This window comes from Peromyscus maniculatus, chromosome 1, assembly GCF_049852395.1.
Source record: "Peromyscus maniculatus bairdii isolate BWxNUB_F1_BW_parent chromosome 1, HU_Pman_BW_mat_3.1, whole genome shotgun sequence".
NCBI lineage: Eukaryota > Metazoa > Chordata > Mammalia > Rodentia > Cricetidae > Peromyscus > Peromyscus maniculatus.
The window spans coordinates 198,525,568-198,545,171 of record NC_134852.1 but is presented as its reverse complement, the minus strand read 5'-3'; the positions used below and the strand labels follow the sequence as shown (position 1 = coordinate 198,545,171).

General features: G+C 55.1%; 1 protein-coding gene across 4 annotated transcripts; it reads left to right on the top strand.

The window, feature by feature from the left end:
- Nucleotides 1-1,149: 1,149 nt before the first annotated feature.
- Nucleotides 1,150-14,020, top strand: Ldb1 (LIM domain binding 1). 4 transcript variants are annotated; one of them, XM_006988211.4, is made up of 11 exons: nt 1,150-1,545; nt 10,165-10,267; nt 10,397-10,441; nt 10,546-10,621; nt 10,719-10,821; nt 10,946-11,118; nt 11,612-11,734; nt 11,923-12,006; nt 12,101-12,224; nt 12,420-12,562; nt 13,266-13,635. In XM_006988211.4, exons 1-11 carry the CDS (start codon nt 1,521-1,523, stop codon nt 13,494-13,496), a joined length of 1,230 nt encoding a protein of 409 aa, XP_006988273.1. In that variant the 5' UTR covers nt 1,150-1,520; the 3' UTR covers nt 13,497-13,635. The 4 variants fall into 4 exon arrangements, with proteins under 4 accessions (XP_006988273.1, XP_006988272.1, XP_076419310.1 ...); XM_006988210.4 differs by having other exon boundaries at nt 12,420-12,568; XM_076563195.1 differs by lacking the exon at nt 1,150-1,545 and adding an exon at nt 6,892-7,284 and having other exon boundaries at nt 13,266-14,020.
- The last annotated feature ends 5,584 nt before the right edge of the window (nt 14,021-19,604 follow it).

Sequence of the window (19,604 nt, the reverse complement as noted above, 5' to 3'; positions counted from 1 at the left end):
GAGTAGCTAGGGCTTGGGGACCCCTGGAACTCTGTTCTCCAGGCAGCTCCCCTCCTCCCCGCTAATAGGTATTTCCTGTTTATGAGGCAGCAAGGGCTGGGCTTTGGGGAAGGGATGGAGGAGTTCTTCCCCTCTTAGGGTTGGGTTGGGGAGTCCTTGAGGACTGCCTGAAGGTTGGGAGGCTTCTCCCTATGGAAGAGTGTTTCTTACATAGACTGCCCAGGATGCCCCACCCCCACCCACGCCGTGGCCTCTGCCCCTACGGGTAGGGGGCACAGGAGGAGTCGGCTTCCTGTTCTCCACCTCCAAAACCCTCAACGGAGAGCTGTTTCCAGGGGGCGGAGGATGGGGGTGGGTGGTTAGAAGGCTCCAGGGCTGGAAGGAGAAAGTGGGGGGATGGGAAGTGTCTCAACTGGTGCGTCAGAGCCTGCAAGAGGAAAGGATGGCCTTCGTAGTCCGTCCCCCGTCCCCCCTATTCAAACCTAGTGGTCATTGCACAGCCCCTGTGTCCCTGGCAAAACACGGATCTCAGGCCCTCAGGCGAGGGAGGGTGGGGACCCTATTTAATTAACCCTTTTAGCTCTAGTCCCAACTGGTTTAGCAGGCAAGGGCTGGTTAATTTGGAGAAGGGATGAGTCCAGGGCTTGCTCTGAGCATTAGGATCGTGCTTCCTTTCCCACCCCGCTGCGGGGTGGAGCGCGCAACACAGGGGCTGTAGAATAAGGCTAGGGTCTCGGCAGAGAGCACAGGCAGGGGTCAGTGCCCCATCCCTCCCGGGGGTGGAGAGAGGGCTACACCTCACTGCCCACCCAGGCTCCGCCTCCCCCAAGCCCCGCTCCCGCTCCCGCGCCGCCACGCTCCCAACCCCGCGCACCCGGAGGAGGACGGACGCCGAGCGGGAGGCTTCGTCTCCTCCCGCACCCCAGCGCCCGCCCGCCCTCGCCGGGGTCTCTGCCTCCGTCTCGTTTTTTAAGAGCTGCGTCACATGCATGCCGTTCCCGGGGACGCTCCCTGCCCCTCGCCGCGCGGCGCACGCACGTCGTCGCTCGCGGCGCGCTCGCCCGGGTCACTTTGACACGGCTGTCCCCTCCCACTAGCAGGACAATTAGCATATTAATAAAGCCCGGCCCAGCCCGACGAGGGCCGGAGAGCCGGCGCCGGCGAGAGGGAGAGGACGCGCGAGCGGGAGCGAGCGCGAGGGCGGCGACGGCGAGGGCGGCGGGAGCGCACAGACACGCACACGCACACGCGCACACACGGACACACACTCCGGGGACGCACACCCGCGCGTACACACGCAGAAGCGGCTCGCCTTCCTGCCTGGCTTCCTTCCTGTCTGCTCCGCGCCTGACAGGCCCCTCGCTGCAGGCAGGGGCCGCCCGCACCGGGCAGAGGCCGGGCCGGGCCGGCGGCGAGGGCATCGGGGGCCGCGGGCGGCGGCAGCGGCTCATGCCCGGCCTGTCCCTGCGAGGGGCGGGCACCGTGACTCGGCTGGGCCCCCAGCGGCGGGCGATGTGAAGATGTCAGTGGGCTGTGCCTGTCCTGGTGAGTGGATCTCGAGGCCGCCTGGCCCCTCCCTCCCTGTCGGCTCCCTCACCCCGGGTTTGGTGATAATTTGTATGTGGGGGGCGTCGAAGGCATGGTGGGGTCGAGGGCGGAATAGAGTTAGCGGGGCCTCAGTCGGGGGAGGGTTTGCTCATCTGTATAAATGCGCTGCAGCCAGAGGCACGGGGAGGGGGTGCTGAGGATGGCTTGTATTTTTTTAAAGGGGGGGGGAAGGCTAACTGGGGAGGGATGGGGGCACTGAAATTCCCAGAATTCCAGGGTGTTAGCCAATCAGAAGTGACTTTGGACTTTTGACCCCCCCCTCAGGTCATCGTAGAGTTGTGATTGGATGGTTTGGGTTCCCCCCCTTCCCTGCTGCCTATTGCCTCTTACATATTTTGTGACATCCCCCCCCCCGGGCTGTTTCTGAGGATGCTGTTTGGGGGAGGAGTTGATTGGGGCCCATCTTGCCCCCCTCTAACTTTTCCTGTCGGTTGCCAGGGAAGGTTGGCCCTCCTAAGGGACTGAAAGCACTCCTAGGGGGTGTCAGATAATTGGGCCCTTGGGTCAGCCATCTCCCTTCGTGGGAGGGGAAATGTATCAATTCCAGGTAGGCTATGAAGTAAGAGTGGTTTGCAGAGTTGAGTTAGGGGGAGCAACGCTTGACCCCCGAAGTTAAAACTGGAGGACCCAAATTCAAATCACAACCTCCCCCCAAACGTATCACGTCATGCCAGGCATGATGTTTGTGTTTGAGTGTTTTCTCATAGGGTTGGGGTGTAGGCTCTGCTCTACAAGTGTGCCAGGAGGAAAACGTAGAGCCACGTGACAGGAGAATATAGTCTGTCCCCTTCCTTATAACTCTGGGTTTTCCCATTGGCCTTCCTTCCAGGAGGGAGTCAGCTTCCTCTAGAAGTCAGTGGTCAGTGTCCTGGGTCTAGTCTGGTCTGGATCCCTTGCCCCTCCAGATGTCCTGTATTTTGAGAAGCCTCTACTTCATAACTAGGACCCCCCCCCCCCAGCACTCACAAACACACACTCCCCCAAGGGAAGCTGCCAGTGCAGAAACTTCCTTGGAAATCATGTGACCCTAGCCAAGTTGGACTGGGTTGGGCACACACTTCAAGTGCCTGCTGAGGCTGACATTTTAGGGGCATAGGGCCCAGGAGGAGGGTTAGGAGAGCCTGAGGATCCTGGAATATCTGGGTGTGGGAACTCCTGGCTCCCGCTGCAGAGGGTGGAGAGGAGGAGAGAGGGAAGAGCCCGCCAAGCTGGACTCCTGCCTAGCCTCCTCTCCATCCCACAAGTTTGATGTGTATGTTTGTGTGTGTATTTTCTCATTTGCAATTGGCCCATGCTAGACAAGGGGTAGTTAGTTCATGCTCTCAGCCCTCCCTCGGGACTTTTCCCTCCAACCTCATGCTTGAGAGCCCAAAGTAAGGTAAGCCTCTAAACAAGCTGGTAGGCTGAAATTTAAAAGATTTCCTCCCAAGACAGGGTTTCTCTGGGTAACAGCCCTGACTGACTGGGCGCTGCAGAGCTCGAACTCAGATCCACCTGCCTCTGCCTCCTGAGTGCTGGGACTAAAGGCGTGCGCCACCACCACTCGGCTGAAACTTAAGTTTTTATCCTTAGTTCCTACAAAAACAGTAGGTAGGGTTTGTATGTGGAGAGGTGGTCAGCCTGGGGGGGGGGGGGGATGGGAGGTTGGTCCTGGGATTGGGGCAGGGTACCTGTGTCAGTGGGAAGAGAACAAACAGGTCCTCCTCAGAGTCACTGACTAGCATGGAGACAGGAAGAGGACCCATGCCCAGGGATGAGTATGAGCATTTTCAGTCAGTGCATTTTCACTCACATTCTTGATGTCTGGTGGCTGGGCTGAGAGGGAAGGAGCAAAGGATGGCTAAGGGGAGAGGGTCTTTCTCTGATGGACTGATGTCACAGTGAGTGGATGGACGCGAGACTCAAGAGAGCCCCGTGGGAGGGGCTTAAGGAGAGGCCTTGGAGTGGAGAACGGTAGGAGGTGGGGTAGGAGAGGGGACCAGGCTTGCATGGGTGGGTGAGGACAGCACATGCTTCATTCAGCCAGGGGCATTCTGGCTGCATATAGCAGTTCAGGCCTGAGGACCACCATCACCCTGAGCAGCCCTGGGGCCTAGGCGCCCGGGCTGCCTGCCTGCCTGCCTGCTTGAGTCTCTCCTTTGTGCTCTGCTGTGTCTCTGGGCTCCTCCTCCCCCAGCCCGACAGAGACAGCACATGCCCCACACATGTGACTGAGGGAAGCCAGAGCACACACAGCCTCACAAATGCACACGCGGAAACACCACAAGATACACATGTACACACCCCTCCGGCCCTCCTGGTGCTCCTGGGGTGGAGAAACAGCTTGGGTTAAATTACCAGAGGCAGGTACAAGCCTTGCTCAGGAGCATCTCCCTGGGCAGGATGCTAAGGGGCTAAGGCCTGTCTGGGGCAGCATGTGGCTCGGAAGGGTTAAGGCAGGGAGAAGTAGGGGGAGGGGAGGAGGCAGCAGTGGTGGCGGCTGGGAGCCAGGAGAGGAGGATGGCAGAGCGCCAGGCCAACGGGAGGCCGGGCACAGACAAAGGAATGGGGGCAGGCACACTGGAGGCCTGGGTCAGGGGCCCGGGCAGGGGGCAGTGCTGGTACCTCATACTGTGGGCTGCTTTCCTCGGAGCCCCCACCTCCAGGAGTACTGTAGGCTTCTCTCCCTCACCACCTTTGTCATTCTGTGCTGTCCCCACGCACCAGTGTTTAGGGCCTTCTGACATAGACTTGCTGCCTTTGGCGGGACCTTTCCTGCCCTGTGCGCTGGGGGGAACTGGATCAGAGCAGGAGTAGACTGGCCACAGAAAAGGAACTAAGAGCCTTTTGAATGATAGGTCGGAGTCTTGGTACATCTTGGTGCCTAAGGGCCCCTCACAGTGAGAGGGGAGGCCCCTTGTGGCTCCTGTCTGACTAGGCAGTTCTGGGCTGGGGGCTGGGGGCAAAAGCCAGAGCATGCGCTCCTCCCCCATCCCTACGTGGACAGGCATTTGAAGCCTGCAGGGGGAAGGGAATGGGGCTGGGAAGGGCTGCCTTGCTCCAGGACTGGGTTTGTATCGAGTGGAGTTAAAAGTCCAGGTTTCCAACCTCAAGCCCCCTTGTTCTGGTGAAATTTGTGTATTTGATTCCCTGTATGAATGTCCATGTGTGTCTGTGTGTCTGTGTGCACACTTCAGGCAATGCCTATAAACATGCTTTGGAAAGTTAATTTGGTTCTTTGCTGAGGCTGTTTTTGAACTCCTCGATCCTTCTTCCTGCCTCTGCCTTCTGAGTGTTGGGATTACGGGTGTGTTCCACCAGGCCCACATGCCCCATGTAAAGACAGGGTCTCACTATGTAGCCCTGTATGGCCTGGAACTTGTTATTTAGACCAGGCTGGCCTTGAACTCACAGAGATCTGCCTACCTCTGCTTCCAAGTGCTGGAATTAAAGGCGTGCACCACCACATCCAGAACCATGTATTTATTTTTGAAGTAGTCTCTCCATGTGGCTGAGCCTGGCCATGGGACTCAGTGTATCCCAGACCGTCCTCAGACTTGTTGAAATCCCTACTTCAGCTTCCCAAGTTCTGGGATTACAGGTGTGTTCCACTCTGTCCAGATCACTTTGGAAAGTTGAAAGGCACAGACGACAGGCATTGTTCTGTTGGTAGTGGAAGAGTGTTTCTTATTTCAGAGTCGGGATCTAAATCTTCAAGCTACAAGAAATGCCTTTTATCCTAGTGGTGGGCTGTATATTGCAGGCTCTGGATAAACGGCACAGATTTCAGTGTTTGTGGAAGCTGGGGTAGAGCAGCATATGAGCAAGGTATGAGAGACTGGAGTCCAGGTTCCAGGAAGATGGGCTATGGAGAGAGTCCATGCATAAAACTGACCAAGATATTCATGTTACAGTGTGTTCCGGATTTAGCAAGTAATAACACAGGTTTGGGGTGTATGTTGGGGTCAGGATTCATGCATGGTCCCAGCCCCCCTATAAATAGATGTCAGGGTCTAACTCAGGCTGTGTGTCTGTCCAGGCTGTGAGTGTGTTTAGGGTTTAAGGAGTGTGTATCAGATACTGATTTCCGTGGAAGTGAGAGGTGTAATTTATGTGTGGAGCATGTTTACAGAGCCAGGTGCAATATTATCATTTTCTCGCTGGCCTTGGATTGTTTGTGAATATAGTTGGGGGAAGGAGGGCCGTACACGACACCCTCCAACTGCAGGGGATGAAAGTAGGTGCTCCTTTTTGAGTGGGTGCCCGTGCGTGTGTTTCCTGTGGAAGTAGGAGGGCCTGGACCACCACCCAAGTTTCTGAAGTATCTCTTCCCCTAGGAAGGCCCTTTTCATATGAAGCAGTTTCCCAAAGCCAAGTGCCTTTCTTAAGCCCTGGGGTAGTGGGAAGGCTTCAAGGGCCCCTCTTAAGGACCATTGGATAGGCAAGTTTGCCTTGCTTACCCTGACAACGCCCCTGCGCCTCTTTCCCTAGCGTCCACGTGGTTTCAGGGGTGGTGTCCCGGAAGGGTGTTCTGTAAAGGGGATCTATCTAACCCAGGACTTGGGACTTGGCTGGGTTTGGGAAGCCTGGACTGTCCATTTCTCTCTAGTATTTGCACGCTGCACTCAGAATGTGGGTCCGTCAGAAGTACAAAAACTCACCCCCCCCCAGCCCCCACCACCACCACAGCCTCCTCCCCCCCAGCCGCTCCTGGATTTCTCCCGAGGAGCCCAGAGTGGCAGTGCAGGCCGGCCTTTACCCGAGAGGTCTGTGGGAGGTTTGGCTGGCTGGGGGAAGACCTAGGAGTCTGCAAAGGCCAGCACCGCCCGTCACCCCAGCCTGTGGCTCTGCAGGGTGCGTTTCGCCGCTGGCCTCCCTCGGCCTCCTCTCGGCCCAGGTCTTCCCCTGGCCCAGTCCGTTCAGTCCCCGGTCTCCGGGTCTCAATCTCTTTTGTTTTTCTCAGCAGTCCCTCCCTCCCTCCCTCCCTCCCTCCTCCCTCCCTCCCTCCGCTCTTCCTCCTCGCTGGCGGGGAGGGGGCGGGGCCGGCGGGGCAGCTCCACCCTCCGCCCGCCCTGGGGCCTCCTTCGGAGGGAGGCTCGGAGAGCGAGCGAGCGAGCGAGCGGGGAGGAGGAGGAGGAGGGAGGAGGGAGAGAAAGGGAGAAAGGAAGGAGCAGGCGGGCGCTGCGTGTGTCTGAGTGTGCCAGTGTGAGTGAGTGAGTGTGAGTGCCGGGCCCTGCCGCTCCCGCCTCCCCAGCAGAGGGGCCCGGTGGCCGCGGGCGGGCGGGCGGGCGGGCGGGCTGCTTGGAGGCAGAGGCAGCGAGAGGCGGCGGCGGGCAGAGCCGAGGAGGAGGAGAGAGGAAAGAGCCGAGCAGCCATTGTTGAGGGAAACCTTGCAAACAAAGAAGGCTCCGGACTCCCCGCGGCCCCCCGCCCCCCAGGCCGGCCCCCCGGCCCCCAGTCCCCGGCCCGGTGGCCATTGTAACTTTCCCCCCGGGCTGCGGACGCCGCGGGGCGGGCGGAGGCTGTGCATGCGAGTCTTTGTGCGGCCTGCGGAGTGGAGGTCCCCGCCAGACCGGCCGGTCCCACTAGGGACATGAGCCGCTGAAGTTGCCTCCACCTAAGTCCTCACCCTCGCCAGGGGCCCCGAGGGCTTCCAGGCGCTCCCCGCACCTTCCCCGACCCCCTCAGTTCTCCCAGGTAAGTCTGGGTACCTCGAGAGCTTGTCGGGGTGGGCAGAAGGCCCTCTGTCTAGCCCGGGCCTGCTGTGCTGACCGGGGGAGAAGTGCCCCGGCGCCCAGCGTGGGGGCTGCGAGCGTGCTGACCTGTGGTCAGCCCCGAAAGGGAGGCGGCCTGCCTTCAGGTCAGTCTGGTTACCATGGAAATGCCCAGCTGGAGGTACCGTCTCAGCCTCCGGGACGTCGCTTCCAACCTGAGCAAACTTTGCTAGTTCTGAGCTCTTCCTTTCAACCCCCTTCCTCAAAGCTTCCAGATTGTTGAGGGGCAGGTGTTGACTCCAGGGCTGGATGACACGTTTCCTTCTTCACTCCCACCCCCACCTTGGTCCCTGTATTCCTCCTCCTGTGGACAGGCGGCAACAGGGACAGATGGTCAGGGTGATGTCCCTCCCCTCCTCATCCCCAGCCCCTTGTGCTGGGGCTACTGGGAATTGCTATGGCTCTCCCAGTACCGAGAGATGCTGGATTTGTTTGAGTCCATTCACTTGAGATGTAAATAGAGGCCACAGAGTTTGGCCTTTAGCTCCCCAGAACTTTGAGGCTCGCCCCAAACCATACCAGTGAGGAACTCAGCTGTCTTGTTTTCCCCTCTCCAGTTCTTGAGCTGATACATTTCTTCAGGAGGCCAGAAATTCATTGGGGCAGAGGTAGCTCTGCTTTTTAGGAAAAGAGGGGATGAGGGCCAGTTCTGAGAAACCAGACTCTTGGATTCATTGCCTAGGCCTGGCCTTTGGTGGCCTACATGAGTTCCAACTTTCTGTGTGGCTTTCGTCTGCTTGTCTGTGGAGTGGAGCGTCTTCGAGGCTGAGTGGAGACTGTCAGTTCCTGAAGCACAGGGCCAGGCCAGGACTAGTGGGAAAGTAATGTGGGCAGTGCTTAGAGTGTGTGGACCTGGTCCTGTGAGAGAGCTCCTGCACAAGATGAGGGCTTTTTGTGGGCACCCCATACTGCCTGGGGCTGCTGGGTTCCAGCCCTCGGTAGGCGTGTTCAGGCGAGCTGAGGGTAGAAGCCTGCTAGGCAGGATGAGGCACACGCGTGTGCAGGCACACACAAGCTCTGACTCTTGGCACCTTTAGAGATTGTAGTCTGGGCCCCTCTGGGGACCCCCCCTTTACCCACATTGTAATATGGGGCCCCTGGGGAGAAAATTAAGTGGCACAATGTTGGCACAGGGTCTTCCTTTGTCTCCCCCCCCCCAGGAGCAAAATAAATTTTATGTCTAAATTAAGGGACAGGGCTCAGATATAGCCAAAGCAGGTAGCCTTTTGGGTGCAGTCAAGTTTTAGGGGCCAAGGAAGTGAGAACAACCGGACTAGAACCTTCAAGAACATGCCTCAGTTTCCCCTCTTTTCTGGTGGGGAGGGGAAGACTAGAGTTGCCTGGGTAACTGGCTCCTATCCAAGTATGAATCTAACTGTGGCAGTTAGAAACTAGTGTGCAGGGATATACATGCCGCTTCACGAAGTGGGGGAGGGGGCACCCCGGCACATGCCCATGTGTACAACAGAGACCCCTTTCTAGTTAGTGTCTGCCCCTGGAATGGAGGCTCTTTACCGTTTGTGAGTAGAATGTACTAGAAGCCCGTCTGCCTCCTTCCCACCTCAAGGCTCAAAAAGGGCTAGACTTTGAGTTTCTGGTCTGGAAACAATGCTCTACCCATTGTAGGTGTGGGTATGGGGGCAGGGCTGATAAGGGACTGGCTGTTGGTGGGGGAGGCCAAAAGCTCAACTGTTTATCTGGTGGGCCGCACCCAACAGGCACACCAGCCCCCCTTATCTTTCTATCCCTTACCCTCCTGAGACCCTGCGGGGTGGAGGAAGAGCAGAGAATTCCCTAATTCCCTCTGTCTTCCCCCCACCTTGGTCACCAGGGTGCACAGTGAAGGGTCAAAGGATGGAAATGGAATGGAATGGGAATTAGAGTAGCTAGGTGCAGATCCCACTTTTGCTGCTTACTAATGGTGTGCTCTTGGCAAGTTCCTTCCTCAGTTGCCGCATCTTAAAAATGGGAATGTTACTGTTGGTTCCGCTGCCTCACAAAATTGAATGAAACCATGCAGATAAAAAGGAGGTTTGCAGAATTGTCATGTTTTGATCTTTTTTCTGTGGTACTGGCTTTTTTTTTTTGGGTTTTTCAAGACAGGGTTTCTCTGAGACAGAGTCTCACTATGTAGCCCTAGCTGTCCTGGAACTTGCTCTGTACACCAGGCTGGCCTCGAACTGACAGAGATCCGCCTGCCTCTGCCTCCCAAGTGCTGGGATTAAAGGCGTGCGCGTGCATGCACGCGCGCGCCACCACCTCCCGGCTTGTGATACTGGCTTTTCTTCCTTGTTTCGGTTCATCCTTCATTAGTCTCAGCAAAAAAAAAAAAAAAAAAAAGATCTTGAGGATAGACTAGGTTTAGGGCTCAATACTCCTTGCTTGCTTCTTTCTTTCTAGTTTTACTGTATTTTTAATTATGGGGGAGGGGACATGGGAGGGTGCACACAATTGCAGGTGCTCACAGAAGCAAGAGGAGGGTGTTATGTCCCCGGGAGCTGGGGTTCCAGGAGGTTGTGAGCAGCCCAGTGTGCTGGGAACCAAACCCGGGTCCTCTGGAAGAGTGAGTACTCCGTGCTCTTACTCCCGCGCCAGCTCTCCAGCCCTGCTCCCGTCTCTTAAATAAGATGGGAGCTAGATTTTGAAGGGGTGGTAGGTGGTCCTTGGACTAGTCCGCTTCTCTAGGTCACCACTCTTTGGTAACCGGACTGGAGACAGCAGCAGACCAGCCTCTCACCCAGGCGGCCTGGCAGGCTTCCAGCGGAGCTCCCGGGAAGCTTAGGGCTGTGCCATTCCCTCCTAGGTTGCTCCTCAAAGTCCTTCAAGCTGTACTCGCCGAAGGAGCCCCCGAACGGCAACGCCTTCCCTCCCTTTCATCCCGGCACCATGCTGGATCGGGATGTGGGGTGAGTCGCCTTCCTCCTTCCCAGCCCTCATCAGAGGCTGACTTGCCTGGAGAGGGAAGGGACTGGCCTCTCCCCCTCTCCAGTGATTGCTGTCTTCCACCCTGATTCTCAGTCTCTTCCCTTACACAGCCCGACTCCTATGTACCCACCTACATACCTGGAGCCTGGGATAGGGTAAGTGGAGTCAGCCAGTCGGAAGCTTCCCTCTGCATGCACCTGAGCAGAAGTGGGGTAGACAGGTCGAGTCCGCTCCTGACCTCACCTCTTCCCTTCCCCAGGAGGCATACACCATACGGTAACCAAACCGACTATAGAATATTCGAGCTTAACAAACGGCTACAGAACTGGACAGAGGTATGGCCGAGGAAGGAGAGACTAGGAGGGGGAGGTCCAGGGGAGCACCCTACGGCATGTTTCATTGTACACACCTACTCATTTCTGTCTCCTTCAGGAGTGTGACAATCTCTGGTGGGATGCTTTCACGACTGAGTTCTTCGAGGATGATGCCATGCTGACCATTACTTTCTGCTTGGAGGATGGACCAAAGAGATACAGTGAGTGGCCTCTGGGAGAGTGTCACACTTTCCCTGCACTCTGTTGAGTCCAGAAGCATTAAGAGATCCGCCTTGGTCCTTTTTCAAGTACCTCTGTCCTGAAAAAATTGTTCTGTCTCTGTAGCCATTGGCCGGACCCTGATCCCACGATACTTCCGCAGCATTTTTGAGGGGGGCGCTACGGAGCTGTATTACGTACTTAAGCACCCCAAGGAGGCATTCCACAGCAACTTTGTGTCCCTCGACTGTGACCAGGGCAGCATGGTGACCCAGCACGGCAAACCCATGTTCACCCAGGTCAGCAAACCGACAGGATATGGAACACCGAGGGCACCTGGCTTTGATTTCCTCTTTCCCGACACGCACTACAGCTGTTCCCCAAGGAGGCATAATGGGAAGTGGCCGAATGAGAAGGGAGGGCAGCCTAGTGTTCAGCAGATATTTACTTGGTTTATTCATGTCAGTTTTCTGGGCCCCGAGGTATACGGTGAACGAGAGCCTGACCTCATAGAGCTTGTAGCAGATGGGTTTTTCTCTGGCTACTTGGGAAAAGGACGAGGATCTGTTAAGCTTTCCTACTATGTGTGTGTAAGTATTTGTGAGTGTGTAAAGGCCAGGTATGACAGGTATATGGGGAGGGGGCGTGCTGCAACAGTTATGCACCCAGACACTTGCACAGGTAGCAGAAGTCTATCCAGGGGGAGAGTCATGAGTCGAGGGGAGAGCTTGTACCAGGCACATTTTTGTGTGCGTGGGGAAGAGGGCAGCGGTATGACGAGCCTATCCCCAGGTGTGTGTGGAGGGCCGGTTGTACCTGGAGTTCATGTTTGACGACATGATGCGGATAAAGACGTGGCACTTCAGTATCCGGCAGCACCGAGAACTCATCCCCAGGAGCATCCTGGCCATGCACGTGAGTTGTGAGCAGGCCCTAAGGGAAGGGGAAGGGCTAGCAGTGGCGGGGTTGAGCAGGCTGTGCCATTCCCTGACGAACTTAGTAGAGGGGAGATAGCTGGGTTTAGTGCTAGCCCCTTTCTCAGTATGTCCCATGCTCAGGTGAACGGATGCAACCAGATTCCAATGCTCTTCCTCTGTCTCCAGGCCCAGGACCCCCAGATGCTGGATCAGCTCTCCAAAAACATCACCCGGTGTGGGCTTTCCAATTCCACTCTCAACTACCTCCGAGTGAGTGTGATGATCGCAGTTCTGCCCAGCCTCTCTCGTTTGAGCTGCATGCCTCTCCCCTAACAATCCGATCCATCCTCTGGTCTACCCGCAGCTCTGTGTGATACTCGAGCCCATGCAGGAACTCATGTCCCGCCACAAGACCTACAGCCTCAGCCCCCGAGACTGCCTCAAGACCTGCCTTTTCCAGAAGTGGCAGCGCATGGTAGCACCTCCTGGTGAGTGCCTTGGCCCTGCCCTCACCAGGCTCTGATGGGATACCCCGAGGTTGTATCTTTTATCTCCGTGAAGTTCCCTCTGCTCTGTTTCTTGCTCCTGGGGCTACAAGACTGAGGAGGACAGGGTGGACACAGGCCCCTGAGGAGTGGGAATGCAGGGCCCTCTGCCACCTGCCTGTCCTTTCCCTGGCACAGCGGAACCCGCGCGGCAGCAGCCCAGCAAGCGGCGGAAACGGAAGATGTCAGGGGGTAGCACCATGAGCTCGGGGGGCGGCAACACCAACAACAGCAACAGCAAGAAGAAGAGCCCGGCCAGCACCTTCGCGCTCTCCAGCCAGGTACCTGTAAGCATCTCAGCTTTCTTCTCTTCTGGGCTGCCCCCTGTCTGACCTGAGCTGACCCACAGGCATAGACGCCAAGACAGTTTCCCCCGTGTACGCTAGAGCCAGCACGGCCTGACCCCTTTCACTGATGAGAGAGCCCTGGTGGCCAGGCACACACATGCATGGTTGTGGTCACACACACTCAGCCATAGGCGCATAGAGCATGGGACAGGATCAGCTGGGAGAATAGACACACGTTCAGAGCAGATAGCGTGAGGCGCACACCCTCAGAATACACTCACACTGATGGACAGGTGTGCAGGCGTGAATGTTGCATATGTAGACGACACGCACATTTGTGAACATACACATTTCCTCCCTCATAGTTTTGATCTCAACTCTCTTAACATGTGGACAGAAGTTTAGGAGGCCCCTAAAACCAGAGGGAGATGGATTAGGGAGCTAGGGGAGTAAAATGATCCTTCTTTCCAGAATCGGATGGGTAGGGGCCAAAAGCTGTGATGCTCCGGCATCCCTTAGTGGGAAGGAAGGACTCCAGGAGCCGAGGGTGTCTGGAGCTGGGGTTTTAAGCTTGGGTATGAAGCGGGGGCGGGGTGTTGAGCTTCTGGGGAGGGTATGGGGGCTCTGGGGATATGTGCCGCCCTGGGTCGGGCGAGCCCCTGCCCCGATTATGTTTGGGGACCTCCGCCACTCTCAGGATGTGATGGTGGTGGGGGAGCCCACCCTGATGGGCGGGGAGTTCGGGGACGAGGACGAGAGGCTCATCACTCGGCTGGAGAACACGCAGTTTGACGCGGCCAACGGCATTGACGACGAGGACAGCTTTAACAACTCCCCTGCACTGGGCGCCAACAGCCCCTGGAACAGCAAGCCCCCATCCAGCCAAGAGAGCAAATCGGAGAACCCCACGTCACAGGCCTCCCAGTAAAGGCCCTGCCATGGCCACCCAGTGCTCCGCCTGCCCCCACCCCTCAAGGCCCCAGGGAGCAGAAGATGGAATAAGAGACTGAGCATCTGAAATGGGCAACCTCCATCCACCCACTTCAGGGAGGAACTGGACTCACTGGGGCAGGTGCCAAGATTTGCCCCCCAGTTGCCCTGGGCTGGGCCTGGCCCCTGCAGAGCCTTTTGGGGGAAGGGGGTACTCATGTGGATGCCTGTGTGGACCCTGGGCCTCGGAGGAATGTCCTGACCCTCCTCTCCCCAGGGCATTTGCCCCCATTCTCACCCCAGGTTCTGGGTGTCCCAGCCTCCTGATTTGTCCCTCTGAGCCTGGTGTTTATACCCACAGCCCTTAGGGGCTTAAAGTTACGGGGCTTGGTCGAATGCCTTTCCCCTAAGTGGCTGTTAATAGAGGGTAAAATTCTGGGCTCTTCCCTTCTGCCACTTACCCAGCTCCAAGTTTTTAAAAAAAATAATATTATTAAAAATGTAAATTAAAAAAAAAAAAAAGTCACTCATGTCCCCTATTCCCCTGTTGCAAATCCAGCTACCTCCCTCCTTCCGGCTGATGGAGGGCCCGGGCCCAGGTGGGGGTGAGAGTTGGGGCGGGGGAGTATGCCTACCTTTTTATACAGTTTGAGGAGCTTCAGACCAAGGAGACACATTGCCATCTCTCTTCTCTTCCCCTGGGGTGACTGGAGTTGGGGGCAGCATGCCATCGCTTAGGGATGGGATCGTTGATGACCACATCTTTTGACAACCCCTATGGGATGTCTCCCCAGGCTCCGGGGCGCTGGCCTGGCCTCTTAGTGCCCGGAGTCTAGCTCCATCCCACCACGGTGTGTATTTTTACAGTCCTACCCGAGCAGCTGTCTTGGATGGGTGGGGAGGACAGAGGGAAGGGCCGCTTAGTTTGTCACTGTGCTTTCTTGTCTCAGTGTGTCAGGAATAGGGTGAGAGGACCTTATCCGCTTGATTCCAGAACCCTCCTCCTCTCCCAGCCCCTCAAACTGTGTAGTTAGTCCTAGCCTCTTTCACTGAGGGAAAGGAGCTTATGCCCACCAGGGGAACAGGCCTCTGTCCTCTCCCAAGCTGAGGTAGACATTCCTCTCCCCGTGTCCTCTCCCTCATAGAAGGGAGGGGGCAGTCAGTATCCTCAGCTCCGTTTCCTAGTCGGAGCATGTGGTCAGGGTGCGGAGAGGCCAAGAGCAGGGTTCTGTGGTTCTGTGGTTCTGTGGCTCATGGCTCTGCTGCCTTTTCCTGTGGCCAGTCCCAGAGTGTATGGGTACCTCCTCTCTCCCTGTTCTCCCTTTTGGATTATGGGGTCCCTTGTGCCCTGCTTCCTCCACGCCAGCCACTTTTGGGAGGATGCTGTCAGGAGCCAAAGGAAAGGGTGAGGAGGTGGAGGTCCCATCCCTACTGTAATGGTTTTTTCTTCTATTTTTTCTTTACTTTTTTTCTTTTTTTTTCCTTTTTTTTTTTTTCCTATTTTTGGCCATTTGAGTCATGTATGGTACCAATCAATAAAGAGACTTTTTGGTTTGAGAGTGTCCTGGTTAGTCATTGGTGCAAAGTTGTCAGGCATGCTGGCATACGTCTTTAGTCCCAGCACTCAGAGGCAAAAGGATCTCTGAGTTCAAAACCAGCCTGGTCTGTATAGGGAGTTCGTCTTGTCTGAAAAACAAAATCCCCCAGTTCAAGACAGGCTTTCTCAGGAATCTCCTCATTTTCCTCAGTGGAGCTCTTCTGAGTCATGCCTTTCACTCCAGGCCCCAGTCTTTCTTCCTAGGTACCCTATCCTGGCCCCAGTATCTTAGGTGGTATCTTTTCTCACAGACACCCCCACTCCCAACTGCTGCCCCTTAACTCGAGTTGTTACAAGGTTCCTGTGCTCTGAAGCAGGGATCCTGGGAGAGAGACTTGGGTGAAGATGTTGGAAAGCTTTTGGGGACGGGGTCCTTGGAAAGGACTTGGGTTGTGGGACCTTGGGGCAGTTAGAATGTCTGTGACACTCTCTGCTGTTTTCTGGGACATTGCTAAAAAAAAAAGAAAGCAAACAAAAAACCAACAGAGCCCATCCCCCCATCCCAGATGAGGCCTGAATCAGTCTCCCCTGGGCCTAAGACCCCTGATGAGGGATTAAGAGAGGGGCAGAATTATTTGTCTTATGTCAGCTTTGTTAGGGGCTCCTAAGTTCCATAGGGAGATAGAAACAGGACCCCTTCAGGTTTCTTCCCAGTTAGCTGCTAACCTCCCCACCGTTGAAGAGAACCTACTGTGGGTTGGAGCTTGGGTCTTAGCGCCCATGATGCCCCTCTCCTACCCAGTGTATCCTAACAGGAAGTCACAGACCCTCCCCCTACTGAGCTCTGTAGATCTTCAGTTAACCCTGATAGACCTGGGCTTCTGCCTCACAGGAAGATAACAGAAGAACTAGCTGACTGATACCTCCCTCTCCCCCTCCACAGTTAATCTGCCCCATTGACAGCTTAGGGCTGTGCTCACGCATGGACATGGACACACAGACGCACAGGCTTCACATGGCCTGACAAGGACATTGGCCAGCCACTTTCTCATTTGGAGTCCTATGTAGTACCTGCAGATGGTGTATGTCTGGTGCAGAGTGCACATCTGGCCTTTTTAGCCTGAATGTGTGCCAGTGTGTTTATGCATGTGACTGCTGAACTGAGGAGGCCCTGGTGTGTGTATAAATGTCTGTAGAGTAGTATATTAATGTGGATGTGGACATGTGTATAGATGTTTACGTATGGGTTGGAAAATTCATTCAGCTACTATTGAGTCCTCTCAGCTACCAGTCCCAATTCTAGGCACCAGGAGTAGAACCAAAGGAGGCAAAGAAAACATGGCATTTGGGTGTGCATGGAGGCTCTAAGTATAAAATGGGAATGTGTTGATACCGAATGCATGGCTTAGCAATGAGGTTGTGTTATTGGGTCCTGGGACAGTAGTTGTAAGACTGAATTGAACATTTGCTAGTGTGTGTGTGTGTGTGTGTGTGTGTGTGTGTGTGTGTGTGTGTGTGTGTATCAGTGAAAGAAAGCTAGCCAGGTGCAGACTGTGCCCTGCTCTCCCCTGCTGGGCCAAAAGGGGTAGGCCCAAGAGACAGAGGAACTCACTATTTGAACTTGGGAAACAGTTGTCAGCAGTTTCCTCTGGAGTCCTAGATCTGGCTCCTCCTCATTGTCCCCCAGCAGCCCCTGTGAGGAAGGTCCCTGGTGAGAGCATTTTCCCCGGTAAAGGAAGGGAGAGTTCCTCCAAGGCCCTCTGTTAAAGCTCCAGGTGTGCTTAGTCCCGGGCTCCAGCATGCCGCTGAAGAGCTTGTCTTAGTCTCTTCCAGCTGTGAAGCCGACCCCGACAACCCACTGCCCTTAGCTCCTTTCCCACAGTTCCTGGCCTGGATCCGTCAAACCGGAGCTCTAACCCCTTTCTTCAGACCCCTGTCTAGTCTTTCACAACCTATAGCACCCCCAAGCTAGGTTGGCCTCCACCTTTTCAAAGGGAAGAGTAGGGCTGGAAAGATGGCTCAACAGTCAAGAACATTTTCTGCTCTGAAGAGGGTCAGCGTTCACTCCCCAGCACCTACATGGCTCCTTAGAACCACCAGTGAACTCCAGTTCCAAAGGTTCTGGCGCCCCCTCTTCTGACTCCAAGGGCTCCAGGCATGTATGCAGTTCATGTAACAGAAATGTAAGCTAAGACCTACACACATAAAATAAAATAAATGTTTAAAAAAGGAGGACCTGGCCTGGGGGCAGTGGCACACGCCTTTAATCCTGGCACTTGGGAGGCAGAGCCAGGTGGATCTCTGAGTTCGAGGCCAGTCTGGTCTACAGAGTCCAGGACAGCCCAGTCTACTGGTCCAGGACAGGCACCAAGACTACACAAAGAGACCCTGTCTGGAAAAACCAAAGAAAATTAGTAAATAAATAAACAAACAAACAAATAAATAAATAAATGTGGACCCTGGCCAGCCAGTCTACACCCTTTCAATCAGATCTCAAGCTCCTTTTCCTAAACAAAAAGCCCTCTTTATCCAAGTTCAGTTTTATCTAGGAGATTGGTGGACAGTGAAGGGTCAGGAATTATACCTGGGAGGGGGAAGGTTAGGAGATGAGGGATCAGAGGTGGTGCGTTCTGGATCAGGCTTAAAGGAAGGGCAACCCCAAATGGGACTTTCAACAGTATTTGGGATGCTGAGAGGACTGAATTCATGGCTATTAAAAAACAAGAAGTTTTGGGTCAGTGGCCCTCTAGTTATCAGCCAGATTTCAAAGATGTCGCCTTTGTCCTTGCTAGTCCTGACTTCCAAGAACTCAATGTTACAGTTATCTACTGACAGTCATCAATGTGGCCCATCTTCCCAAGACGCCCATCTCGGGGGCTTCTCTCCACCCCACTTTCCTGTCTTCCATGAAACCTACAGAGAAGTGTATCCATTGCATTGCTCATACATTGCATTGCTCAGCCTGGGAAGAGCAGGAAACTCAGAACAGAGATGACCACACCTCAAGGTTCATCTCCAGCCTAGGAAATGGGCTTTTGAAATGTATATATTTATTCCGAGATGGTCTCGAATATTTGAGGATGGCCGGAAATTATGTAGTTGAGGATAACCTTGAACTTCTGATCTTCCTGCCTTTACCAGCCAAGTACTGGGATAACAAGTCTGCACCCAGTTTATGCCATGTATTATTCTGTCTGCATGTACACCTGCAGGCCAGAAGAGGGCACCAGATCTCATTACAGATGGTTGTGAGCCACCTCGTGGTTGTTAGAATTGAACTCAGGACCTCTGGAAGAGCAGTCAGTGCTCTTAACCACTGAGCCATCTCTCCAGCCCCTCTGTAGTTTTGATGCCTGTCCTGGAACTCACTCTGTAGACCAGGCTGGCCTCGAATTCACAGAGATCCCATCTGACTCTGCCTCCTGAGTGCTGGGATTAAAGGCATGTGCCACCACCGCCCGGCTTGTCTCTCTCTTTTTTTTTGGAACTCAGGACTAAACTCACTTGCTAGGGAGCACTGTAACACTGAGCTATATTCTCAACCCCTCTGCCTTGTTTTTGAGGCTGGGTCTCTCACTGAACCTGCAGTTTACTGACTTGGCTAGGCTGGTTGTCCAGTGAATGCCAGGGCTCCATTTGCTGCTGTCCCCCCTTCACTGGGATTACAGACTCTCTTAGTTATCTGTTTCGTTCCTGTGACGGAATGCCAACGGAAGCAATTAAGGAAGGATTGATTGCAGCTCACAAGTTCAAGGCTACGGTCCACCACTGTGGGAAAGTCAGGTCAGAGCTCTGGGCAGCTGGTCACATTGTAGCCAGAGTGAAACAGAGCAATGCATGTGTGTCCTTTTTCTCTTCGCTTACACAGTCCAGGGTTCCAACCAAGTAATGGCACTGCCCACAATGGGTGCGTCTTCCCACCTCAGTGCCGTCAAGACGGTGCCCAACAGGCATGCCCAGAGGCCCGTCGCCTAGGGGATTATAGACTCTGTAAGTTGACAATTAACACTAGCCATCACAGCTGACTACACACCATGCCTGATGTGGGCCTGGGACTCTTCCTGGTGTGGGGCCGGTTTAGGCTTAGTCTGTTAGGCTGCCACCATGGGGTTCTGTTGAGACTTCTTTCCCTCAGTGCAGTTGAAGCACACCCACTATTTACTTCCTGCTGGCCATAACGATCCCTGGATGTCCCCTTCCCCTGACCCGCATCCTCTCCTCATCTCTGATCTCTCAAGGCAGGAGCCACCTCCGGTCTCCTCAGGAGATCACACTCTAAGCTGGTACTCCTCCACACCTTAACTCACTCTGTGGTTGAACTGTCTCTTCTTTCTCAAAACAGGATCTGTGTAGCTGAGATTGGCCTGGAACTCATTCTGTAGTCCAGCCACGCCTCAAACTCAATGCTTCCCCTCCTCGGTTTCCTGAGTGCTGGGATTGGAGTTGTACAGTTCATTAGTAAGAACTTCTCCAGGCCGACTCCTGACCATATCTGCTCTTCCTTCCTCAGTCCGACTCCCACATTCACCAGTCATCTGTGACCAGACCCGCTCCACTCCATCAGTTCCC